The sequence below is a fragment of the Mastomys coucha genome, unplaced genomic scaffold, assembly GCF_008632895.1.
Source record: "Mastomys coucha isolate ucsf_1 unplaced genomic scaffold, UCSF_Mcou_1 pScaffold9, whole genome shotgun sequence".
Classification (NCBI taxonomy): Eukaryota; Metazoa; Chordata; class Mammalia; order Rodentia; family Muridae; genus Mastomys; species Mastomys coucha.
The window spans coordinates 18,938,868-18,965,677 of record NW_022196915.1 but is presented as its reverse complement, the minus strand read 5'-3'; the positions used below and the strand labels follow the sequence as shown (position 1 = coordinate 18,965,677).

Here is a 26,810-nt window from a genome sequence, read left to right as displayed (position 1 = left end):
GGGGAGGGGGAGGAAGGAAGGAAAGGCAGACCATACACTGTCAATAGATTTGGGGCAGGCCACAAGGCTCCAATGGATAGCTCCTGATTCAAGTCACAAATAGCTGTGATTAATCTTGATGAATCACCAAACAAAAGAAACAGATATGAACTTGAGAGAGAAATCTGTGAGGATGGGGAAGAGAGAAGAGGCACAGGGATGGTAGGGGAGAGAGTGGCCACTTGCATATGTGAGATTGTAAATACCATAACAAAAATAAAACCATGCCTACAGATGTCATCCAGCGGGAGACATGCTAGCATGCTAGGACCTTGGATTCCATAAGAAAGAGAGGGAAGGGAAGAGGAAAAAATAGAGGTAACCACACATTTATCTCCTAAACAGGGCATGAAGCTGTACCTGGAGGTCCTGACATCTAGTTCCAAGGAGACACTCTAGGAAAGGGACACACCAACAATCTGTACAAAGTCCTATTCCCCGCCCCCCTCCCAGCCCCGGCTCCCCTAACACCTTAGCAGGTGCAAACTCAGCAAAGGAGAAGCAGGAAAGCCCTGCCTGTGGCTCAAGGGAGAATCTGCTGAGCAGACATAATCTCTACAGGTTTGTTCTTCTCCCAGCCACCCCTCCCCCACCTCCATGGTACAAAAGAAGGACAACAGGGCTTTCTTTCTCAGGCATGTCTTTATTCCTCCTCTGTGCTTTGGTCTCCTACTTTGGTTTGCACATGTGTGCTACATCTCACTGCATCTCCCGGTGTGGCTGAGCTTCATCTGCTGTTACTGCTGAACTCTCGACTTCCAAGAGCACAACAGAGAAGAGCATCTCTGAATCTACAGATGAGATGGCTACAATGGGGTGATTGGCAACTAGGTCTGCCAAGATGGGAGCGATCCTACACAGCTCCAGTGGCTGTCTAGGGACATGACCAGTAAAGCTAAAGAAACCACCACCAAAAAAGAAAAAAAATTCAGAAAGGTTAGCAGGGCTGGTGAGACACCACATCTATGTCCCCTCCATCTGAGGAAGGCTAATCCTTGGTCCTAACCAATTCTGAAATAACAGAGACCAAAGCCAGCAGTGCTACTCTTTGGTCCCAATTGCTACATGAATGTGGTTCATCTGGGGCCCCAGAGTTTCCAGATAACCTCCCTCAGCCAGATTTAAGCACATATGGCCTCATTCTAAAACGTCTTGCCCTCAAAGGCCTTCAGGTTGAAGGCAGTATCCAGAAACTTCCTCAGTGACACCAAGTGAGCGTTCTTATTTCCAGTGGCTGGTGCGGCTGCTGGGTCCCGGCCAACATACCTGGAGGAGGAGAGTCAGCTCAGGGAAGGCCTGGGAAGGCCACACACATGAAAAAGACTGCCTGCCTGGGCAGTCCTCTACTTAGGGGCCCTTGCACTGTGGGCCCTCACCAAATTCAGCTACTAAGTCACAGGACACAGAAGTTGCCCACTCCATGATCACGGAGACAACAATCATGCCACGGCCCATGGACTTTTGGCTTTCCCCACGTTTCTCATCCCTGCCACCATCTTCACAAAGACAAAGATGCCCACACTGAGCCCCAGTGGCTGCCACCGGCTAGGCCCCTCAGGAGGCTGGCCTGCACATGCTGCTATACTATCATTTTCTGGCAGAGGGGAGGCAGTGGCAAGCCTAGAGACTTAGAGGAATGGGAGAACTGAGTCACACAGCGGGGGGGTCTGAAATTTGATCCTAGCTGCAGAACCCTTAGGCTTACTTCCTTGAAGGTTCCACTGGCAATCTCCCCCAACCTTTACATGCTAACCTGTAAGCTCAGAACCCACAGGGACTCAAATGCTTGCCAGAGAAGGCTAGGTCTCAGTGGCACTGCCAATAAGGTAGGAAAACCTAGTATGGGATTGCCAGGATCAAGAGCCAGTGCAGGCTAGCAGAGGTGGGAGGTAGATAACGAGCTCTCTAGCCCAGTACCATATGGGCCGGGTGTGGCCGAGGAGTGTCCTGAAGCGCGGACTGATGTAGTCGTAATAGCCCATGTTCTTATGCTCTTCCTGACACCACACCAGCTCAGCTCCCGAGTACTTCTCTGCCTCCTGCATGATCAGGTCGAAAGGGAATGGAGAGATCTGGGGAGGTGGAGATACAGAGGCATAGTCAAGGAAGGACAACATGTACAGAGCCTGCTCTGTGCTTGTCAGTCATGCCCACACACTGGCGAGTGGACCTTGTCTATCACGACAGTGGCAAGACACTCAGCAAACCTGCTCCAGGCGTGTGATGGCCACTTGCTTCTCCAGGCCCTGGCTGCTGCGTTCCTTTACCAGGTCATAGTACACCTTTCCCGTGCAGAAGATGAGCCGCTGTACCTGCTCAGGAGAATGTGCTGCAGGGCCATCTTCTGGCATCAGCCGCTGGAAGCTAGTCCCTGAAGGATGGACCAGGTACCTCAGGGGTATCAGCACGCAGAAGGGCAATGGGACACTGAGCACTCCAGCCATCCCTGGGCTATTCCCAGCTACTGAGCTGACCCAGGTCAGGCTGATAACATTAGACAGCTTTTAATCCCAAAGGTGGACTAAAGGAGAGATGATACCCTATGTTGTCAGAGGGAGAAAGGTCTGTGGACAAGAGCAGAGCTCTAGGAACACATTCAAGGTATGTGATACAGGAATGGCAAAGGGCCCTGAAGGACAGAGAAGGATACATGATAGTACCATCCTGCTCCAGATCTGTGCTCCCACCAGTTGTGCCCACATTAGACAGGGCACTTAGCCCCTGTGTGCCAAGGTGAGCTGTTGGAAGGCCACTGTACACTCCTCCCTTCACCTTGCAGCAGAGTCTCGATCTCCCAGCCCTGTCCACTTCTCCTTCCTGAAGTCTGCATGTTGTAAAACTCCTCAGAGAGCTGTTGTGATGTCCCTGAGTCACCACCCCTCCGAGGGCACTGACACACAGAGGGCAGCTGCTGCCAGGTGTAGGGACAGAGCTACCAGTCTCCCAGTGGGCAGTCACACTGGGGTATCTGTGCACTATAGCTGCCTTCCCACAATGGATGCACAGATGAAAACAAAATTAAAAATCAACAATGAACCTTCAAGTGTCCATTCTGCTGAGGCCCTGCCTGGCTAGATCCTGTCTCTACTTAGGACTCAAGACAAGCCAGATCTGCTGTTGGCCACAGGCTTCATTCTTGTGCCTCCCTGACTCCCTACCAGGTCAGCCTTCGAGTCTTCATGTGCTTTCCTGGCCCCTGATTCCTGGGGGAGAGGGCAGCCAGGTTCCCAGTGATGTCTATTTGGCTCATGAGTGAAACTATAGATAGAAAATGAGTGAGGGGCACTCAGTGTCCAGCAAACCAGGCACTGCTCTGCCAGTGTCTCATCTCCTACCAGCCTTTACTGACAGGAAAGAGAGCCCGCTAACCTCCCGGACCCTGGAGCTTATTCCAAGTGATCTCCTAATGCTGTCACAGGTGAGGACCAGGACAGGAGCTGCTAGAGGGACAATGAAGACAGAGGCTGAGAAGCCAAGAGAACTCTAGGGGCAGAATTCACACATCAGCCACTAGTGTGGCCACCACCCCAGTGAAGGAGGCCCACCAGGCCCAGCTCAGATACATACCGGACACCATCTGGTCAAAGCTGGACTTGGCATCAGGGTGCCTCAGCAGAGACTTGGGTGTGAAGACAATGAGCTAGAAGGTAAAAAAGCCAGCTGCCAGTAGCTCCTATCCATCTTTGGGTTCCCACATCCAACCCTTGCACCATCACAGTGCTAAAAGGCTAGGGCAGCTCACAGGCTTGCGGAAGGGTAGCAGGATCTGTCGGCGCAGCACATGGAAGTAGCTAGCTGGTGTAGAGCAGTTCACCACAATCCAGTTGCAGTCATAGAGCTGGCTCACCTCGAAGTCCTCAGTGAACACCTGCAGTGAACACCTGGTGGCTAGGAGTGGCACTCTATACCTGGACTCTACTCCCCGCCTGGGGACAGCAGGTGGCACTCACTGGGTAGGCATCTGAGTCATCATTGCTCATCTGCAGGAACCTCTCTGGCCTTGCTGAGGAGTGCTCTGGACCCTGAAAGTACACGTGACCCAGGCTGAGCCTGTAGAACATCAGGCTTGCTGTGCCCAGACGGCTTCAAGGGACAGATTAACCCTGTCTGTGCCTGTTCCCACCTTGCCCACAAGTCTGGATCACAAGTTCCAGGGGCCCAAAAGGCTCTTCAAGGGATCAAGGGGTGACCCTGCCCTATTATGGTAGGCCCGTAAGGGCCTCCAGCCCTCACCATGCCCTCCATGCCATGGGGCAGCAGAAGCACGATGCCATTGTGCCGCACCCACTTGGCCTGGCCAGTGCTGATGAACTGGTCGATGATACACTGGGCTGTGTTGTGGAAATCACCAAACTGAGCTTCCCAGAGGACCAGGGCGTTGGGGCTGGCCATGGCATAGCCCAGCTCAAAGCCTAGCAAAGGACACCAAGACAGAGCTCAGTGCAATGTTACTAAGTAGCAGTAGTTCCAGTTAAATCCGGTCTTTCCTCAGTACTCGCTACCAGTTCTAACCAGACTTTCCCAATACACCAGAAAGAGGCAGAGGCTCACTGGGCCTCAGAGGCCTGGATGTGTGTTCCTGGATGTTGAAGCATGCTTTTCTCACACCATATGATGCCATGTGCAGCTTTATGTGGCCCTTGGGGACACCACATAAACCATCAGCCAAAGAAACCCCTGAAAACATGTACAAGGCTCCTGAGAAAGAGCAGGTACAAGCCCACAGGCGACTACATACTGCTATGGTCTCTACTGGACTTTTGTAATGGACCCTCTGTGGTTGGCATCCAGGGAAAGAGTTTAGGTATCATATAGGACATAAAGCAAATTGGGTGTGGTGGTGCACACCTTTAGTCCCAGCACTTGGGAGGCTGAGGCAGGTGGATCTGTGTGAATTTGAGGTCAGCCTGGTCTACAAAGCAAGTTCCAGGACAGCCAGGACTGTTACACAGAGAAACAAACTCTGTCTCGAACAAACAAACAAAAACAAAAACAGCAAACAGAAAAAAAAAAAGCAAATATCCCTTTTCCCTAACTGAGATGCCTGTTGGACCACGTGGGATGTGATTTCATCTCCCAAACATCTCTGGAAAGAAATGGTCCAACCACAGTTCCTCAGGACCATCCTAGTACCTCTGTCCTCCTTCCCAGGCTCCGAGACTTGACTGCCCTCCCAGACCCTGGGGCATCTCAGTGAGCCCCCACCCACCTAGAACTCCATACTCCGAGAGGGAGCTATTGCACACAGTGTAGGGGGCCTGGTCAGGCCACAGGTGGTTCATTGGGACACACGTCCTCCGGTCAACTTCCTGGTCATGAAGAACATGGTGCCGGTGGCTGGGAGAGAGAAATCAGGACAGGGACAAGAGCAAGGAGGCTGTCACACAGGCAGCAGCAGATCAGTAGGTCTTGTTATGTCCCCAAATGCCTGTAAGGTCCTATGAAATGGCCACACCAAGAAGGTTAGCCTGCAATGTGTCCCTTTCCTGAAGTGTCTTACCAGCTCTGCTCCCTGCCTGCCAGCCACCCACACAGTACACCAAGGGTGCCAGGCCTAGATCTGAAAGCTACAACGTCTCTTGCCTCGGGTTCTCAGCCACAGAGGGAACCAGTGAGACCTACCTTGCCAGCAACCCAGAAGCAGAGTGGCCCTTGAGACCCCAGCAGGTCACATCTCCTGTGTCCTACCATCTTAACCACCACACCTGCCATGTCCATGCTCAGAGGAGCTGGGGGGCACTGGGAAGACCCCAAGATGAAAGAGTAAGGGGGCCAGCTAGTTGAGGCCCAAGCTCAACAAAGACTGGCATGCAATTCAGGATGCAGCTGACGGCTGCTTGGATCCAAGCTGAAATAAGGCTGGCAGAAATGAGCTCCAGGAACGGAAAAATGGCTTGTGGTCCTGGAAGCCAATGAACATGACACTGAGCCAAGACTTTGAATATTTAGGGCCCCAACTGTGAAGAAATATGAGTCCTCACTCAGATCCCAAAACTCAAGCAGCAAGGAGGGAACTCTAGGCTGACGCAGGTCACCAATTATAGAAATAAAGGCTCCTGAGGACCACAAGTGACTACTAGCTTGGGACAACCAGTCAGTTTGGCATGTGAGGGTTAGGAAAGGGACCTTGACTATGGATTTAACTAGACAAATGTCCCCCCAAGGAGTTCCTAGAGAGGGAGATCCAGGTCTACTTCAAATCTCTAAGGCTAACCCTGGGATGTCTGTGTTTTGGGGACCAGGGCCCAGCCTGCTTCAGCCTCACCTGAATGTACCCCTCTCCACATCTTGGCCACTGAGCCGCACATGGATGCCCTCCTTCAGCAGTGAACCAAAGGCCATGTATTCTGCCAATGCCCAGTCCACTGTGCGCTTTTTGGTCATGTCTGCACGGCCACGCAGAATTCGAGAGAGGCCTGTAAGAATGAGGAACACGGTTCAGCCTCAGGCTTGGATGGCTGAAGCACCAGCGCTGTGGGGTGAGTGTCCCCGCAGCCTTTCCTCCCTAGCCTGTAGCCAGACCAGGGCTGACCTGAGCTTCCTGTCCAAAGGAGGAAGTGGTGATATACTGGGTCAGAATTCTCTATGACACTTCCATGGAGGACTGTCCCTGTTCTCCAGAAGAGGAGACTAAGCTTATAAACACCATACACCCAGCACCCTTACAATGTGTGCAGCATACAGCTCTAAGCCTGGGTACCATCAGTGGGTACCTCATCCATACTGTGAAGGTTGCATTCCCAGAAGCTATCTAGAGAAGACACAGACCATCTTAGTACAAGTTTCTTGTTCTCCTAAATGGCCCAGGGCCACCTTAGAGGCAGATTCAATGTTCCAATCTTAAGACCTCACCCTGGCACCCAGCTGGAATGTGATATCCACAAATACCTAATTCCCCATATCCACCGGGAGTGGAGTTAGTAACATGGAAAGGGGCCCGTATGAAGCTTTGAGAGCCAAACCATGAGACCAATAGACTAAGCAGGGACATGCCACAATCTTTGTTCTCCCTTGGTATCTCAATAAATCTCCCTGAGGGATAGAGTGTCAGCTCTGAAAGTAACCATGCTGGAGCTTGCACAGCAGCCTTACCTGTGTGGATCTTAAAGTCCTCCAGGGGCACAGAGCTGGCCACATTGCCAATGTGGGTTAGCATGTCCTCAGGGATGCCTGTCGTAGGGCATGTCATGCTCTTGGGCTCCCCATCCACATTGAAGAAGCCTGAGGGGACAGACTCCATTCATACCCTGGTGGTGAGTTTTCTGTCCCAGGATAGGAAGGCTGCAATTCCTTACCTCCTGAGACATCAATGCACACCTTTGGGATCTGCCACAGATGAAGAACCCCAGCCATAGCTCCTACACTGTCCCTAATATTCCCCAGGACCCTGAAGTCACAGCTGGCCCATTTGGCCCCACCAGAGGGACCCTCTTAGTAGACACTCCCAGTACCACCCACCCCCATCCTTGGCAAGGCACAGGCAGCCACACTTGTTAGAACGCTACCTCTTCCACCCAGGCCTGCCTCCACCTGCAGGAACAACTCACTCCTGCATGCCAGGCACAAGCCTCAGCTTCTAGCTCTGCAGTGGCCACTCTCCAGATCCACCGCAGTCCTTTTCTTGCACCAATGCTCAAAGGAGGTTCAAGGGGATCACTGAGCTTCCCGTGCTTCACTCACCAGGCCAGGGGGAGTCCAGCCAGTGCTTTATATGCAGTATCTTTTTATCCTTGGACCTGCCATATGCCTCCTCACAGATACGGTCGTATTTGGCAATTTCTTCCTGGAAGTGGGAGGAAGGTGTGGACATCCAAGAGGGTCAGTCAGCCCAGACTCAAAGCCCTGATCTCCATCACCAGGTTCTAGAACTCTATCTCTTGGTTCGTAGGGATGCCATGGTCAAAGGCCTAGACTTCAGAGTGGTCCTGGACAGGTAGTCTAAAGCCTGAAGAGCCCAGAGTATGCTATGGAAGGAGATCCAAGGAGAAAGAGGAGACTCTCACCTTGTTTTCAGAGGTTCTACCATAAAGGCAGAAGGACTAACATGTTTATAGCAATTTTAGGCATGATCCCAATATAATAATACCTTTTAGGGAATCCTTACAGGATATCCCTATAGAAAGATCCCTTTCCTGCCTGAAACTTGGCTTGTCCCAGGTCACACTGCACACCCAGGTGTACCCATGCCCTAAATTCCTGTGCCCTGTTAAAACCAGAGACTTTTGGAGACAGGAACATCAGCTGCTCCTTTTAACCTTCGATGTCTAGCACTCGGCTGATGGCATCTGCAGCCCTCCCATGTCCCCATTCTGTCCATCTGAGGTTTGTGCCCAGAAGTCCTGCCAACCCACCTCAAACTCCTGTAGAGTGACCGTGCCCTCGGCGATGAGCTTGTCTGCATACTTCTTCAGCACGGGTACCTGTTTGTGGATCTGCTTGTACATGAGCGGCTGCGTGAACATGGGCTCGTCCATCTCATTGTGACCACGCCGGCGGTAACAGACCTGCATGGCCAGCCAGGGGTTCAGTTCCTACTACAGGCTCAGAGCACAGTACACACGTAGGCCAGGGTCCAATCTGAAGCATTCCGAAGGACCAGCTCTCACCTGTCACTGAATAAATGCTCCATGCCCAGGCCTTTGCACAGATGGTTGGTTCTTGGTGACACCAACCCTCAGTCTAAAAGCATTTTGAGCCCTCAGTGCTGAAGATATGACTGAAGCCCTAACCACACATGAAGATGGGCCAGGAGCATGGCCCCAGCACCCTCAAATATACCAAGTTTGATCAGCACAGCAGAAAAGAGCCCCCATACCTCAAAATCACCTGGTTTGTTAGCTACCAGCAACTAACTAAGTATCTTAGTAGCAGGGCTACTAAGCCTGCTCTGGTACCAGCACCCTCAAACCACCCAATTTTCTTAGCAAGTCAGGAATGGGCCACTCACTCCATTCTTGTCTCTAGCACCCCCAAATACACCCATCATAACCAGATAGCAGGAATAAGCCATCTATTCCACCCCCGCCTTGGCCTCAATCAGTACCCCAGGCCTACCAGGTCTACAACAACGTCTTTGTTGAAGGTGTTCCTCCACTCAGCTGCCACACTGCACACATAGATCACAGCCTCTGGGTCATCTGCGTTCACATGGAAGATGGGCGCATTGACCACTCGCGCCACATCAGTGGGGTAAGGTGAGGAGCGAGCCATACGGGGATCTGTGGTAAAGCCAATCTGCAAGGGCAGGAGAAGCCAGATGTGCCCCTCTGTGTATTCTTTTTTGAGACAGGATTTCATAAGGTCTGGATTCCAGTAATCCTCCTATCCTAGGCTCTGGAGTAGCTGGAACTACAGGAAGACACTGCTGTGCCCAGAATTCCTGCTTGCTTTAAGCTAGACACACTGTGACAGGCAAATCAGGGAGCTGGGGGCGGGAGGTATCAGGGTATCTAAGACACACAGGAGACGTGAAAGGGTAACAGTCAATGAGTCCTTGACCAGCTATAACAGCAGTTGCTATGGAGCAGCAGCAGCCACAGCAAGGAGGTAGGCCCACTTTTCTACTATCCCCTGTGTTGCATAGGTACACAGGCCCGGGGGATCTGATCCACCAGAGTGACTGCAGAGCTTTGGGCAAGATGTTTCGGTTCCTCACTGTCCTCATCTATAAGGAAGTCTCATTAAAGTCCTGCCCCCAGCAAAACTAGAGAAAGATTAAATGCTGCTGCAAATGAGGTGGAGAACACAGGGCTTCTAACTGTATGAGACTCTGCTGCCTGGAAGGAAGGAACGCAAGATCAATGTGCTCAGGGGAGCTCAAGGTCACCTACAGCTACACAGCCAGTCACTGTGCTGTCCTCTGTGCTGCTACATATGGTGTCTCTAGGTGCCTGTGAGAATTTTTGCAGGACCCCAGTCCTAGATACAAAATTATACAGCATTTGCATAGAATCTGTATCTGTCTCTATACCTTTAATCATATACATAATATAATGTAAACCATATGTAAAGAGTCACTATATTATAAACTTTAGAGAACAAGAAAAAAAAAAAGCCTGTTCATGTTCTGTACAGATTAGTGTTTTGGTTTTTTTCCTGGTTACTTTTGTATGTGTGATATTGTGGCTAAAACCAAAGGCTTATATATGCTAGGTAAGTATTCTCCCTGGATTTTCTGAGCCAGTCTCACTATGTAGCCCAAACTGTCCATGAACTTTCTATAAAGTACCAGCTGAAATGGCAGGTACCACCACACCTGGCCTGAATATCAATAGTCAATTGAGCCTATGGATGAATCACCTCCAGTAGTTACAAAACTGTCTATAAACATATATAGATATGTGTCCAGTACATATGTGTTATGTATCTACCAATTCCTCAGACCAGGACACAAGGCTGGAGTCTGGTTCCCTGCTTGAGGTTTCCTGCTGGTCTAAGAATCGGGTTCTCTACCTGAAGTCACATGTGTTAGGAAGTTGCAGGGCAGAGGTATGAACACCATGGCTGCCTCACATTTCCCACCAACCCACAACCTGGACTACTAGGAACTGGATGCAGCCTGGTGCGGAGCCCACAGCCTTACCTGGTTGTTGACCACAACGTGCACTGTGCCGTTGGTGGTATAAGAAGGCAGGTCACTCAGATGGAAGGTCTCATAGACGACTCCCTGGCCAGCAAAGGCGGCATCCCCGTGGACCAGGATGGACATGACCTGAATGGCAGGGCATAAACAAGCAGGATCCTGCACCCCACCTGTGACACACACCCTGGTTCCTCTTCCATCAAGACCCAGGATCCATACCCTCAGGATCTAGTTTCTCAGGGCCTTGTTCTCAAAGGCTGACTCTACAGACCCAGGAAAAACTCACCTTCCTACCCTGGGCATCCCCACGGTAGAACTGCTCTGCCTTTGTCTTCCCCTGTACCACGGGGTCCACAGCTTCTAGATGGGAAGGGTTGGCTACCAGCGACAGTGTGATGTTCCTGTTGGTGACACGGTTGATCCTCTCGTGGTACATGCCCAGATGGTATTTGACATCACCAGAGCCCTGAGGGTAAGGGTGGCATATGATGAGCCTACCACGTCCAGTGTGGAATGAAGGGCAGCTCATGACCATGCTGAGCCAACTTCCAGGCTTCGTAGAATGTACCAGAGCTCAATGGTACCTTAGTCCTCACACCAATGAAATCAAATGCCTTAGAGGATGTTTTAGGATCCAGGAGTAGAGAAAGCGTACTTTCTAAACAATATAAAAAGTCCCTACATGGTAAGATAGCTAAGCCAGAGCAAATCTCCCACTAGCAAGAGGGAGAAAATCCAGGCACAGTACCAAGGAGGAAAACAAGCTGGTGTGTCAAATGCAGGGAAAGAGCTAATTGCTCTCAATATGCAAAATGGCCTTGTAATTAGTAAACTCAAATCCCACAGTCCTAAGAAAATAAACAAAAGCAATGAAGGGGATTTTACAGAACAAGAACCACAGAGATTCAAAATAGTTGATTCATTTTAAAAAGTATGTTAAAATTAAATCATTTTGCACCCATCCAATTGGCAAAGGAAAAACCAACAGAGAAAGGGTAACAGCTGTGGGCCGCACGTGCCATGGGTGGGCCCAGGGGAGGCTCCTTGGCGTCTGCTCCCTGCCCAGGCTCCTGCACTTCTTTGCGGCACCTGACAGCTACGGTCATGTGCTCACTTGCAGGATGGGGGCGCTCTCTACAGCAGGCAGAGTTCTGACACAGAACTCGGCAGCTGCAAGAAGCCAACAAACCAGGCTCGTCATGTGCTGGCACGGAACACAGGCAACTTGGTGAGTGAAACCGCCAGATACCTACAGTGCCCCAAGCTGTTCTCATGGCTCCTGGACAAAAATATGTGTCTGCAAGAACACACCTCACCACAAATGCAGGCAAGCATACACGGACACACCACAGGGAAAGTATCACAGAGAAAATGTTTTCAATGTATCAGATTTACTTTAAATAATGTTCCATTTCTTTTTCAAATTATATTTTTTCCTTTCAATAATACTTACATTTTTTTTTTAATCTTAAAAACATAAAAGGTACTACTCAGACAAAAATTTCAGTTTTCTTCCCCCAAATCCTCTCTTCAATTCCTCACACCATACTGGGGCGGGACCCTTTGTGACTATTCTACTGAGGATCGAACAGAGGCTTACAGGTGTGAAGGCAGCTGAACAGGATGCAGGAAGATCCCAGGCTAGAAGCCAGCCATGTGGGCACCAGGCCTGCTCTGGCACCATGAGTCAGGTCCTCCTGGACCAGTTCCTTTAACCAACTAAAAACTTGTTCTGGGTGGTAAGGGCTTCAGAGACAAAGTTCCTCCTTCCCTCTCAAAAGGAAAACAGAGAAACGTGGACATGGATGAACACAGGGGGTTACACACAGACACACAGATGTAGACATACAAACACACATAAAGATGCAGATACACACTGACTCAGACAACATACATACATAACACCCAACACACACACACAGATGCAGACATATACCCAGAGACACACACACAATGCAGGGAGGGGGATGACAAAGGCCAATGACAAAGCAGAGGGACACACAAGAGGGAGGAACAGACAAAATGTCCAGGTCAGGAAATTCAGCTAGAGACTTGAATGAAGCCAAGGAGAGGAAAGCAGGCAGTCGGGCTGAGGACTTGACATGGCTAAGGGCCTCAGCGACATGGAAGCCACAGGGTGGGAACAAGAAAATAAGTGCCATGGCCAAAGGGCACAGGAAGTCATTGGTCTACTCATGCCTCTCTGGAGCCAACCAAGTCACTCGAGGCTGATTAAAGGACAGTGGACACAAAGGCTCAGCTACAAAATCTCAAGGGAGAAACTTCTGGGAAGCCCCTGCACATCTCTGGGCCTCAGTTCCTCTAGCTGGAAATAGTAAGGTTGGCCTGATCCATTGCAACACCTACTTCCCAAAGCCCTAGAGACCTGATGCAAGCATCCCAGTCCCTGGGACTCTTTCCATGTCTGTCAGCCTGGTAGTTCAAGTCCCAGACTCTCCCCCCACCCCCAACCGACCTCCCAAACAGCAGGCCCTCTGGGGAACCCCAGGAACAGAGTGACACCCACCAGCCCACCTCCTGAACACCAGACCCTCCTAGGTACCCCAGGGACAGAATGACACCCACCTCATCTGCTGCTTCCAGCTTGGGGTCAAACTGACAGAAGATCTGTTCCAGGTCCTTGCGGATCACGTTGGCCAGCACATTCAGCCTGCCCCTGAGGACCAGAATGTCCAGGGCTGTCACTCAACACCATGGTCTCCTTTCCTACATTGGCCAAGTACAGCCATTCTCCCTACCCGCCATGGAACCTATCAGAACCTTTCCTAATGGAGCCCAAGTAAGGCCCAATCCTCCCATTCTGCCTCGATATACCAGGCCCTGGAGTAGTCCCAGTTTGCCAGCTTCCTTCAGGCAGACTCCCTGCACATCGATGATTTAGAAAGCCCTTTGGGGAGGGGGCAGAAAGCCACCAAGTCACCTACAGCATGCCCCTATTCATTCCCCTACCAAAAAAGACCCAACCCACTACATAGGCACCCCCAAAAACTCTGAATCTAGTATGCTAAGGCTCTCATTCCCCTCCAGCCGAGCCAGCAGTAGCTTTGAGCAGGATGGGGCAGCGAGAGGACTCAAATGGGCAGAATACTGAAAAATAATAGGCGGCCATGGAGCAGATTCTTCAGCCCAGTCTGAACTTACTATATAAGCTACTTACTGCAGGTTGGGCACCAGCCTGATAGGAACACAGAAGTGACTCAAAAAATTCCCTTCTGAACCCATTAGCTTCAGGGTGACAATGACTCCTAGTTCCACACAGGAAGGGAGAGCCTCCTCCTGGTCAGCTCTCTCCACACACCTGCCCCCACAGACACCCAGGAACAAAGAACATTCCTCAGGTGCTCTTCAAAGCCCTTCACAGCCCTGGGTTACCATTCATGCCGTGGAAGCCTGAACTAGCCCAGAAGGGCCCCTCTGATCAGAGAGCCCTCCAGGCAAATGCCCACCCAGCAGATGCCTGAGCCATCTATCTTCCAGGTGTCATCTTCTCTTGCTGTTCTAGTAGCCCAAGGCATGAAGCCATGCATTCCATGCCGCCATGGCTACTGGGACAGCTTTGCCTAACCTCCTACCAGACACTGGGCATTTCCAGACCCCTCAAAAGACCACGACAGACAAGCTTCAGACTCCTGGCAGGCCTGCTAAGGTAGAAACTGTCCACCCCATACATCTAGAGTCCCTTAGACATTACAGTCCTGTGCTGGCCCAACCACAACCAGCTTTCTAGATCACAACAGGGCTTTGTCCCACAGACTGCTGGCGAATGAAAAGTCAAAGCCTTCATCAAGGGGAACTCAAGAGTCACCTTAAGCTGGGAAACTGACTGTGCACCCATCTCCACAGACCTATGTCTATGGGATGCCAACTCAGGACCATCCGTGTATGCGTTCCTAAGCACACAACCCTTGACTTCTTCTTATCTGTGGGATTTGAACACAATATGTTCCAGTCCCAGGTCCTGCCCCTCCTGGAGAAAGCAGCAACATGACCAGAGAGTCTGACTGGGCCCTGGCTGCATGTGGCTTTGGCTAAGTATCTGGCTCTTGCTGTAAAGAATAGGCCAGACCAGCGGTCCTAAGAACCCATCAAGGTCCTTGCTTTTTTGCCAAGCATCATGGTGAGGGGACTCAGTAGCCCTACCTGTGTGGCATCCCCAGGATGACATTCTCAATCCCCATCTCACTAGACTTGTCGATAATGGTCTTGAGAGCGGGAATCATGACCTCGCAGCCTTCCAGGCCAAACCGCTTCTCTGAAGACCACTTCCTGGCCAGGAAGTCTTCAAACCTGTTTGGGGGAAAGGGAAGGGGAGGGAACAGGTAGAAAAGGACAAGGTTGGGGTTCCTGGGGGTTTTTCACAAGCACTGAGAGCTAAATGCCCAGGACACAGGAAGGACAGAGTCACCTCCCTCCTGAATAGTCCAGGACCCAGCCGGGACACCATGTCACACTCACCCAATGAAAAGAACAAGGCATGGCACCTTGGGAGTCTTCCCAAAACCTTAGTTGCCACCCATTCCCCAATACCACTCTCTCCTCTTCACAGTCAAACTTCCCTAAGAGGTCATCCTTCCGTATTCCTGCCCCACCACCCTCCTGCAAGCCTCCAAGTCCTCTACCCTGCCAACGCCTAAGGTGAGCCCACACCCCACTGCTCAGAAAGTCACTCAGCACCCAGCAGCCTAGCCTGGTGCACCTCCTGGCCCCTGCAGCTCTAGACGGTCCCTTCCTCCAAGGTATCAGTAGGGAGTAATGCACTGTCCCTGCCAGGGGTGCCGTCACACTCCCCTCACCCCCATGCCAGAGACAGTATTCTGTCATGTCATTCCTAGAGCCACAGGCTGTCACTTCTGCTCATGCTCAGTGTGACCTCCACTGCAGTGTTTCTCTGCAGTCCCATCCCTGCCCACCTATGTGGCTATGATGGTCACATTAACTGAGCATATGGTCCTGATGTTTGCCTAAGGGCTTCTGCAGGCTTCCAGCAGTGGGAGTAAGCCAGCCTGCCTTCCCTTGCTAGGCCCTGCTAGTTTTCCTGCCATGGGTACCAAGCATAGCCCTCCAGCCATGCAGACTGTCCATCAGGTAGTGCTGACCTCATGGAGCGCACCAGCCTAGCCAGCAGGGTCCGCTTCTCCTCCATGGAAAACTGCATCACACCAGGAGTTTCAAATTTCTGTCTGATCCACTGGCACTGCTCCACATCATTAATAAACATGAACTCCAGGCCGATATGCTGGCAGTAGGTGCTCTAAGAGGGACAGGCAGAGAGTCTATGAGGAACGGGAAAGAGGGGTGGTAGCCCCAGAGTCGGAGACTAAAGAGGAAGTAGGTCCCTCTGTCCATCCATCACTCTGCACATGCTCAAGAGCTCCAGAGCTAAGCCAGACATGCCTTCCTGGCTCACCTCCAGGCGACGTATGATCTCTCGAAGAGAGAGTGTGTTCTCTGGACCCCCAATGAAAGTAGTGGTGGGCAGCCGGAACTCCTTATCCAGATCAGCCTCCTGCAGGTCATAGAAGGCTGGAAGAGAAGCCCACAGCAGTAGAGAAAGAAAGACTGAGGCTGGGCTGGGGGGACCCAATGCATCCACCCTGAGACCTGTCTGGAAGCCCTGAACAGAGAGATGCTAAGCTCAGGCTAGGCTCAGGCCTTGCACACTCCTCACTGGGCCACAGACTCCAGCTAGCATAGCACTGCCAGGGTGGCAGGGAAGGATCCCAACTCTTACCCAATTTATCAATGGTTGTGATCAAGTCCGAGGGCACGAAGGAGTCTAGGTCTGCATCCAGGATGCCCAGGGGGTCCAGCTGGGCTACATGGTGGCCTCGGATCTAGGAAGAGGAAAAATAAGAAGGCTGGACAGATATTTATTCCACGTGAGGCTCGGAGCCCCACCCCATTCCAGCTTCAGAGTTCCAAGTTGTCACACATCCTACTGTGGGGCCACTCACCAGGGAATCCCCTGATGGTAGATGGTGAGAGCTTCAGTTCATATGCACAGTGTGAGGCTGACAAGCCTAAGCAAAGACCTACACGTGAAGTTATATGCCATACACCATTAGTGGGAACTTCCAAAGCATCTGACACATGAACAAGGAAAATCCACACAAGAGGGAGGAAAATCCCCACCTGCTATTATGAAACCATTTCCACAATCTCCTATACTCGCACTTGTGCATGAATATACACAACAATAATAAAGAAAATAAAGAGAAAATTTAAAAGATTGAGCAGAGGGCTTCAAAAATTAATGTATATAGGTATTACAAGAAATCATAAACAAAAAGAAATCCTGAAGTAAGAAAAGTTATTGTACATAGAGATGGGACAATATAGGAATTGTAAAAACTGGATTAAAGGTATAAGATTTCAAAAAATCAGGCATTTTAAGAATATCTTATTTTGAAGATTTGACTTTGGAACCCTATAACCATTTTAACAATAAAACTAAATTAAGATTTAACATGAATAGAAAAATATAACAAATGGTGTATATCCATAGCAGCATGCCTATGTAGGGAAGGATGATTCCATTTGGCCAGTGGAATATTCCCTAAAGACAAGCAGAACTACAGGGGGAAATTCATAAACTTTCCTATTGCCAATCAGTAGCAACAGTAGGGAATTGTTATTCTAAGCCTGTTGCGTGTAGGCTATGGAAACATCACATAAGCCACTGCATGGCATCTCTGAGAACATCTATTGTTGGCATCTTTGAAAGGGGAAGGTGCCATAAGACGGATGAGGTCAAACCCTTAGTCCTGCATTTGAAGTATATAGCTGCATTAAAATAAATCCATAATGCATGCTATCTTTCTAAAAAGCACAGTTCCCAGCTCTGATCACAGCAATCGACTAGACTGATAGAGAACATTCTCAGAACTCCCAGGAAACCTGGTTCTGGGAAGGGGTAAAAATATAAGACTATTCTAGTTATTTTTCTGTTGTTATAACAAAACACTGACCAAAACCAATTTGGGGAGAAAATGGCTGTTTAGCTTTCAGATCCGTGACAAAGGGAGGTGAAGCCGGGAATTCAAGGCAAGAACCTGGAGGCAGGAACTGAAGCAGAGAGCACGGGGAGGATCAAAGGTCGGGAAGATCACTGCCTTGCTCAGCTACCTTTCCTATACAACCCAGCCCCACTGCCCACTGTAGGCTGGGCCCTCTTGTATGAGGTAGCAACTAAGAAAATCCTCCACAGACTTGTCCACAGGCCAATCTGATCAAGGCAATTCCTCAACTAAAGTTCTCTCCTCCCAGGTGTGCCAAGTTGACAAGTGAAGCTAACTATGACAAAGATTGACTTGGAGCATATTAGACCAGAGAACAAAGAGGTGCAATCACTGCCTGGGCTGGGAAGAAAGACACACTGTAACCATCTAATACGTTTAACTGTGTTCATTCACACGAAACCATAAAAAGAAGGAAGTTAGGTATGGTGGCGCATGCCTGTAATCTTAGCAATTGAAGGCTGAGGATCATGAATTCAAAGTCAGCCTAGTCAGTAGTGGGAGGAGGAAGGAGAGGAGGAGGGAGAAGACGGGGAGAAGGAGGATGGCAACCTTCACTGGTTACTTATGAAGGATGCACAAAACATCTTACTTTTGAAAATCAGTCAATAAAAGGGAAAATAAAGTGACCTCTAACTAACCCTGCCTTTCCTGTACAATGTGCCCCTCAGTGTACCGTGGACAAAGGGAGCTGTCCTGTGACAAGTGCCTCAGGCAGAAGGAAAATATTTACCATGCTTGGCTGCTCACTGCCCTGAAGCCACACCAAGAAGCTGACTGCGAGAAATCAAGTCCACACTGGGTAAAGCCTCTAGAGCTCAGATCTCATTTACATGGACGAAGGGAGTGGGGAAGTAACACTGAGGGAATGGAGCAGAGAAACCCCCAACTCAGAAAACCTCTACAGGAAAAACCTGGCACGAGATACAAAAAACAGAGATGGAACTGCAGAGCCCAGGAGAGACACATCAGCACTGTAATGTGCCACTTTACTGTGATCTTACTTCAAACAGGTAATGCCTAAATCCACAGTATCCTGAGCTTGGTAGTGACTAATTTTAGAAAAAAAAAAAAAGAACAAGCCAGATATGGTGGTACATGGCTATATCTCAGCACTTGTGAGACAGAGACAAGTGGATCAGGAGTTCAAAGTTATCCTTAACTTCAGAGCTGGTTTGAAGCTAGACTTCTAGGCTACATGACAATATGGACTGAAAGAGAAGTCAGTGGCTAAGAGCATAAGAACTGAGTTCAAATCCCCAGAAATCATATAAAGAACAAGGCATGATTTTGTGGGTCTGTAACCTCCGTTAAAACTAATGGAGTTAGATGGACCCAGAGAGTTTGCTGGCTAACCATCCTACCCAAAATAATGAACCTCTGGCTCAATGAGACACTATCTCAAGGCAATAAAGAAGAGGTAAAGAGACCAGACATTCTGCTCTGGCCTACACACACACACACACACACACACACACACACACACACTCCTGCATACTTAGATGCACAAACCACATGCACAGAACCAGAAGGACCGAACACTATGCTGAGATAAGGCCAGCCTTAAGCAGCATCCAGGATGTTAATCTCCACACAAGACAGCTCTTGTTCTTGTCAAGATCACCCATGAGGTTACTCCGTGTCTTTCACACTGTCGGGTGCCAGTTAGGAAAACACAACGTACTGGAAGATGCCTTATTGGAAATACTTGGGGCCAGCTGCATTTGGCATTTCACACTCTTCTTGATTCGGGGATATCTACAGATGTAATGACCTATGTTGGTGAAAGGACCCAAGTTTAAGCATGAAATTCATTTGCTTCACCAGCACCTTGTATGCAGAGCTGAAATGTGGTTTTGGATAATGTTCTTAGGATGCCTGCATTCTGACTATAACCCATCACATGAGATGACATGTGGAATTTTCCACTTGTGATGTCACATCAGTCCTCAAAAAGTCTCAGATTTTGGGGTTCATTAATTTTTTTTTTTTTTTTTTTTGGTGCTCAGCTGGTACAACAGTTACTGTGTGCATGAAGCCTTTGGGTCCTCTGACCAAGGAGAATCCTGTGACCCTTGGGCACCAGGTGCTCAGGGAACTCTCTTCCACTCCACACTCTCACACAGAGGATGCCTACTTGGAGACAGCACATTGTTTCCATTTGCCAATGCTCTGATGTTTCCAGGTCCATGTAGCAGCTCGCTGCTCCTCCCACCAGGTTTCTTCAAGGGCCTAGGACCCCTAGAATCACCTTCTGCATGCCACGTTTCCCTTGTCAAATGCCTTCTGCCACTAGTTCCCACAGAGATCCTCAATGGTTGCACCTGTTACAGCGTCAATACCAGTGCAGGCCTCCAATTAGTCCTGTTCAGCTGAGAGAACATGGACCGTCACCAAGACACACTGCCAACCACCGGGCTCAGCCTAGGGAACCCGGTGTGAGGGAGCCCAGGCCTCCAGAATGAGCAGCTGGTGGGGGAGCCGTGTCTGGTAAATTATTAATTCATTCCATCTTCACTAATGAAGCTCCTGCTGCAAATAGTCCCTGTTTCTTGGAATGCCCAGACTAGAGAATGGTTATCAAGTGTCAGAGTGCTCCACGGTCACACAAGGCTAAATGCAACCTACTAAGTGCACCTCTAGGTACTTAGGCCATCATGTGCAAGATGACGACAACACAGAAAAACAGACTAGGCAGCAAAACAATACACCCAAAAGCTCGAAATGGCACGTGACAGAGGCTGGTCCTCAGTGGAGGTGACATTAGGGCTCAGATTCCCTGCATCCCGCCCTACCTCCAATGCCCCATCTCTCTCACCTGGTAGGCACGGATCAGGGACTGGACTGCCAAGTGGTCTTCTACCAGCTTGCTGGTCTTGGTGCAACTTGACACTGATGTCCTGCTCTCTTGGATAACAGCTGGGGGCTGTGGCTGAGCAGGACCCACAGAGGCCTCCTTACTTGCTCTCTGGAAGAAGCTGTCCCAGGACTAGGTAGAGAAGAAGAAAGAACCCAGGCGCGGGTCAGGCCGTGAAGAGTTGGGATCCCCAAAGCATTCAGTGTTCTTGGAACCATGGTGCTCAGGGACTTTGCAGAGCCTCCATTCAGAGACCCTCTCTACTAGCCCAGGTCCCCTACACATTCCCCAGCTTTCCTCAGGATGTGGGCTCAATTATTCCAGGGACATCTGCCCGCGTATGTACTCTTAAGATGTTAGAAAACTCTTTCTCTGGTCAGCTGTGTGCACAGATACAAGCATACTCTGGAGCACTCTTCAGGGCACTCAAGACAAGATGTGAACCAGAAGTCCGTTACGGGGGACAGGAGCCATCCATGTGACAGAATACTACGTAGGCAGAAACAAGCAAACAATGGGGCTCTTCTCATACTGACACAAAAAGAGCTCAGGTCACCAAATGAAAGCCAAACACCCCCCCCCCAACCAGGATCACATCTATATGCATTTATTTCTTAATTTCATGCCAGGAGCCATCTGGAGAGAGCTCAGCATAACCGGGCAGGGCAGGTCCCTGGCATATTACGTGGGAAATCTTTATAGTCCATCTAGTGGGATGGACTCACACAAACTTTGATCAGTAAGAAAGCAAGAAGCCTCCTCCCGCCCCCCACCCACCCACCCACCACACAGGGATTGAGGTCATGGCTAGTTCTCTGCCATCTACCCCAGCAGCTTCCTTCCCATAAAATGCAGAATGCAGGTGCCAACCTTGTGAACACTCTGTGGGTTTTCCAACCAGGCAAAGTACATCTCTTCCACATAACTGGAGCTGACTCCACTTCTGCTCCTTGGGATGGTAGTTGGTGGCCCAGAAGACCTCCTGTACCCACTGACCACTGGGATATCCCGTGTGGCCAAGAGCTTTGTGGCCCGTGGCCCCAACCTGAATGGCAGCAGCCTCAGCTGGCTCATTCTGAACACAGACAAAGAGAAAGAAACACAAATCACAGAACTCAGGCAAGAGGAAGCTCAGATATGTTCGAGTTCACTCTTAGCATCTACGGTCCCACAGAAAGTAAGCCAAGGTGAGACATAGGGGACAAACTCCTCTCTCTTTCAGCCTCATTTCCAAGCAAGAGGTCTCAGCTCAGTAACCTTCTCCCAAGGACTCTGAAACCCAGTGCTCCTCCCCTCCCCTCCAGCCTAGGCTCTCTCTCTCTCTCTGCTAGCCCCAGGATCCTGCTACCCCTATACACAATCCTGCTTCAGGGGGAACCTAGTTCAGGCCCTGGAGCCCACTCAGAAGATCACAGAACATGTGTAGGCAGTAACCCAGGATGGCCACATAGCCTGTAACCTTGGAAATGGGGCAGGGGTCCTCCAGGCACTGGGTTGGTTATGCATGGTCAGAAAAGGCAGGGAAAGGGCACTGAGAAGCAAAGGCTCAGAAAGATGAGAAAGGACAATACCCACTATCTCTGGAGTCTCTGATTGATGGCCAGAAGTGACTGGTGACTCCCTAGGAGTGCAATACTAAGTCAGGGTATCCTTCTTCCTGGGCAAAGCCAAAGGTCAGGAACCCAGACTCAACAATAGCTACATTTCACAGAAGTGAGGAGTGTGGGTCCCTGTGGTGGAAGCGGAACTGAAAAGATCCCTGCTACAGCTGCCTTCTGTGGCTCCCAAATGCTACCTAGAACTCACACTCTGGACAAACCGCTACCCAAGGCAGCTGTCAGCCCAGGGTACTTACAGGTCAGGCCACCCAGGTCAGGAAAACACAATACTGGGTTCTTTTCACCTGTCAAATTACCTGCCCCTTCGCCAGGACGAAACCTAAATAATGAGCAGGCTTTCAATGGACCTCCCCCCCAAGAACTCCCCAGGAGTTTTAAAGGTCTCCTCTACTTGTAGAGAACTACCAGGCTCCCTGCTCAGACCTACTGAGGACCCTGCTGTGTCAGGGTCTTGCCACCACATGTAAAGTGGGTCCTCTGTTGTCCTTCCGTACCCCATGGCTATGAGCGGGAAGTTCTCTCCTGCCCTGCCCGGCCCAGCCCAGGCCCAGCCTGGAGTAGATACTTCCTACTGAATACTGACTAGTGTTCTTCTGTCTGGGAGTCCAAGTTTCAATGTAGAGTACAACCCTAGAACCACCCATCAGAGTCTAGAGCCCATGGACCCTTATACAACTCACTGACCCAGGATACTTATATTCTAGGGAATGTGGTCCTGGTTAGAACTGGCCCTGAGTCAATGCTCCTAGGTGTGTTCACCCAACTGTCTACCAACTGCACCCCTCCACCCTACCCCTGCCACTAACTAAACCAAGTCAGGACGCCACTGGCTACCAAAGGGCAGGTATGGCTCTCCTAGGCTGCCTCCCCTCACCCTTGCAAACTCACTTGAGCAGGAAAGGACAGATGAGTTCCTCAGTCAAGGAACGGTGATTTCCTGAGGTGACCTGCGGCAAGTCTGAATTAAAGGAAAATTAATAACTAGATAAGACATTCTATTGGGGTGGGGGCTAGCAGAACTCTGAACCTCAGGTGCCTCAGGATGTCCCCTCCCCCCAACATTTCAACCCCTGAGCCAATGTAGCTAGGTCCCTTAGTGAGCCACTGGGCCTCCTAGGGTCAAACAGTTCAAGTCACAACGTGGAGACATCAGGAGAACCCAAACAACCATGGGGCTTCAGCATCCGCATCCCACACAGTGAGGAAAATAGATTGTAATAAAAGTAAGCATACAGAGTCAGGAGCACAGAGCTGGAGAGTGACCAGCTGTCTGTTCCAGGGCCCATGTCTTCCTCATGACAACACCAAGATGTCAGCTTAATATCTCCTTGGGACAATGCCCCAATTGCTCCTAGTGCCAGCTTTACCCCCACAAGGTGATAGGACAATTCAGGCCAGCTAGGGACAATGCCTGGCTGTATCCAGCCTGGCCCAGTGTTAGAACACTGTGTTTTACAAATACAGAACAGTCTGAGCAGCCAGACACTGCCATGGCCTTCGCCCAACCCGGCAGGAGATGCCAGCCATTCCTACCCCCATGCCAGCTGGGCTTGAGGACCCCAGAGCTTTGCTGAGCTATAGCCAGGGCCCTAATTAGCCCTCTTAGGTCCTGCTCATACAGGGCAGGATGGCAACGAGCACCCCCCCCTAAAACGTGCCCTGTGCAAATTTCTAGTGGGAAGATCTTAGAGGCATCCTTTTTGGAACGATGTCATCCAGTAGTCCCAACCCGACCCCAGAACCGGTGCAGGCAATTTAAGACTTAAGTCTCCCGAAGTGGTGCACAGAGGAGGGCTGCTCTGTAAGCAGCCCTTGGGAAAATCAGTTAGTAGAGGTCAGAGTAGGAGGCCGCCTTTTCCCCTAGCCCAGAAGCAGCACGCAGCAGCAGAGCCTGCATTCTGTCTTTCTACAATGTCTTGTACAAGAAACTGGACTCGCCGCCTGATTGGAGAATATAGAATTCCAAAGAGCTAGGCAGCAGGGTGTGATGGGGGTCGAGGTACAAGCTTATTTTCTTGACAGGGAGGAAGGAAGGGCCAAAGTAAAGCCCAGAACTGGGAAATGTACAAAGGTGGGTAAGGCCTGTTTGAAAGTTACTGGTGGATTGAGAGAAGATACACAGACTGGCTTGGGATTGGACCCCGTAGGGCTGGGGTTTTCAGCGCTGGGTCTTTGCAGAACATGGTCCTTAGGGTCAATCAGACTGATTGATTAGGGCTGCTCATCCTGAGTGTGGGAGGATGGCTGAGACCTCAAACTACTAGAACTAGGAATCTGGTCAGCCTCGGTTCCCTCAAGTGGGAGCAGAGACCGCAGTTAAAAACACGCATAGGGCCTGTCCTGGGACTTCGAAGCTGCTTTCGTGTCCCGCCAGATGCAACCCTGGAACCTCCTCAACCTCAGTGCTGTTCTGGGCAGCCCCCTCTCCTTGGAAAAGTACCAGGCAGGCTCCTCTCCAGGCCACTACGGCAATGAGTGGAAGGGGGGCGGCAGCCTTCCGGCCTGAAGCCCCACTGTTGGCAAGTCACTCCTTCCCACGAAATCTGCATTCGTCTGCTGACACGCGCAAAGGGCCGGGGGTCAAGGGAGAGACCAAGGTCACGTTCCCGTTCCCCACGCCCCACCCCACCCCCTCCCCAAGGTCCTGGCTGAGGTTAGCGGGCAGCGCTGCCCCAGGACTTAGGATCGAATTGCAGAGGGGCCAGCTCGCAGGAACAGGGGTCGCGCCGCAGCGCTCACCGGCTGGCCGAGGTCCCGGGCCGCGCGGTCCGGGGGGCTGAAGGTCCGGGGACTGCGCGGAGGGTCGCGAGCGGCGCGCTGTATCAATTACCTAGGTCATGTGATACGGCCTCCGTGAGCGCGCACCCTCGGGATTCCGCGCGTGGTGACGTCTCGGTAGACGCCCCGCCCCGTCTGCGGCCCTCGCTGTCCGAGGTGCTGACCTTCCAGATCCAAGACCACATGTGGCCCCCAAAGAGCCAGGCTCTTCCAGATGGCCAGCAGGAGCCCAGGCCTGCCCCATCTGAGTGACTGGACACACTGCTGAGCCCATGAACCCCAGAGTCCTCGACCTGAAACTAAGAAGAATAAAGCAGACTTGTCTGTGTATTTGGGGGAAAGATAAGATTCCTCTCTATCACCTGTAAAATGGGAATGCTATTAAAAGTTCTGCTGTCTTCTGGCTGTTTTGAAGAAAGGATGAAGCAGTTTAATGAAAAAATGCTTAGCACGCTACCTATTCACTTTCCAAGGGACTGTGGCCTGGTTTCCCCTCTCCTCAGAGAACCACACTGCCACAGACAATGTAACAAGGAATATATAGACAGAACCTGTGGAAATTTAATCTGCACTTTTATTACTAGTGATTTGCAACTTATGCTGTTTGCCAGTTTGGAGTTTTTCTGTTGTATTTCTGCCTTTTTCTTCCTCCTCCTCCTCCTCCTCCTCCTCCTCCTCCTCCTCCTCTTCTTCTTCTTCTTCTTCTTCTTCTTCTTCTTCTTCTTCTTCTTCTTCTTCTTTCTCCTTCTCCTTCTCCTTCTCCTTCTCCTTCTCCTTCTTCTTCTTCTTCTTCTTCTTCAGCAAATGCAGTATGCCTGTGGCTGGAGATGCTATCAGCTGTCCTTCTCAGGCTTGCTGTAACAGCCCCTAACTGGCTTCTGTGTTTGCATCCCTTCATCCTGATCCAGCATGGCAGCTAGTGATTTCCTCGTGGAGCACAATTTCATGCCACAACTTTGTACAATCATCTTTCTACATAGCTGTTTGAGATTCACTGATCCTAAGCAAACTAGGGAAAATTGACCTTGTGTTTTTGAGTGCTCAATCTGAAGCCTCCTAAAGCACATAAAACCATAATTGAATGAAATGTTCATGTTTTTCTCTTGCCGACCTGACCCTGATTTCTAGGAGCCTGGTCAGCATCCCTTGTGAGAAGCAGGGGAGGAATCATCCCTTCACTTCCCTACAAGGGAATAAATACCTGTGACTCCAGCACCATGAAGGCTAAGGTAGTATAGTTAAGAGTTCAAGGCCAGGCTGAAATACATATTGAGAACCTGTCTCAAAACAACACCCAGGTTCTGTCCAGGAGGCTCTAGGCAGCTATGAATACCCAAGATTGTATTTTTGAAACTTTTTCTGGCAACTATGGGGGAAATGGAGGGTAAAATGTAAAAATGTGCATTGTCCTGAGTGGGAGGCAATCAAGCATTGCTAGAGAAGAAGCCGGGACAGATTGGATAGACAGTTGGAAGCCACTCTGGGAGATCGGTGGCTTGCAGGGTGCTTGGTAGGGTGTGAGTAACATGGATTTCTGGCTTTCTTGACTGGAGTTCATTGAGTAGGAAACAGGTGAGCCAGGTTGAGGGGCACATCAGAGAAGTTTGCAACTGAGAGACAATAATGAATGAATGACCCAAGAAGGAAAGTTAACCAGGGTCCATAGACAGGGCAATGCCCTATCCAATCAGAAGGCCTCAGAACTTTCTGTTTGTTCATAGCCATTTGCAAAGTTATAAGTAGGACAAAGAGACAGATCCATATCCTGGAGGGAAGGAGAGTCACTCATAGAATGGGCTGGGGAAGAGGCTGCTGAGGACAAGAAGCACTGCCTGGGAACCTGCTGGTAGACCAGCCTTCTCTCCTGATTGTTGTTCTGCTAATTACAGCAATTGAAG

General features: G+C 50.4%; 1 protein-coding gene across 3 annotated transcripts; it reads right to left on the bottom strand.

Annotated features, from left to right (window-relative positions):
- Positions 1-662: 662 nt before the first annotated feature.
- On the bottom strand, positions 663-25,053 carry Ogdhl (oxoglutarate dehydrogenase like). Of its 3 annotated transcripts, none has more exons than XM_031362259.1 (24): positions 24,965-25,053; positions 23,023-23,092; positions 21,386-21,590; positions 20,477-20,647; positions 16,374-16,476; positions 16,050-16,165; positions 15,739-15,893; positions 14,783-14,929; positions 13,208-13,298; positions 10,908-11,087; positions 10,622-10,750; positions 9,094-9,273; positions 8,391-8,543; positions 7,720-7,822; positions 7,132-7,260; positions 6,305-6,455; positions 5,249-5,376; positions 4,273-4,451; positions 3,990-4,061; positions 3,782-3,907; positions 3,607-3,679; positions 2,247-2,410; positions 1,957-2,111; positions 663-1,305 (listed from the first exon to the last, which is right to left on the bottom strand). In XM_031362259.1, the coding sequence occupies exons 3-24, from the start codon at positions 21,587-21,589 to the stop codon at positions 1,182-1,184; spliced, it is 3,033 nt and encodes a 1,010-aa protein (XP_031218119.1). In that variant the 5' UTR covers position 21,590; positions 23,023-23,092; positions 24,965-25,053; the 3' UTR covers positions 663-1,181. The 3 variants fall into 3 exon arrangements, with proteins under 3 accessions (XP_031218119.1, XP_031218118.1, XP_031218120.1); XM_031362258.1 differs by having other exon boundaries at positions 24,874-24,984; XM_031362260.1 differs by lacking the exon at positions 23,023-23,092 and having other exon boundaries at positions 24,874-24,984.
- Positions 25,054-26,810: the final 1,757 nt, after the last annotated feature.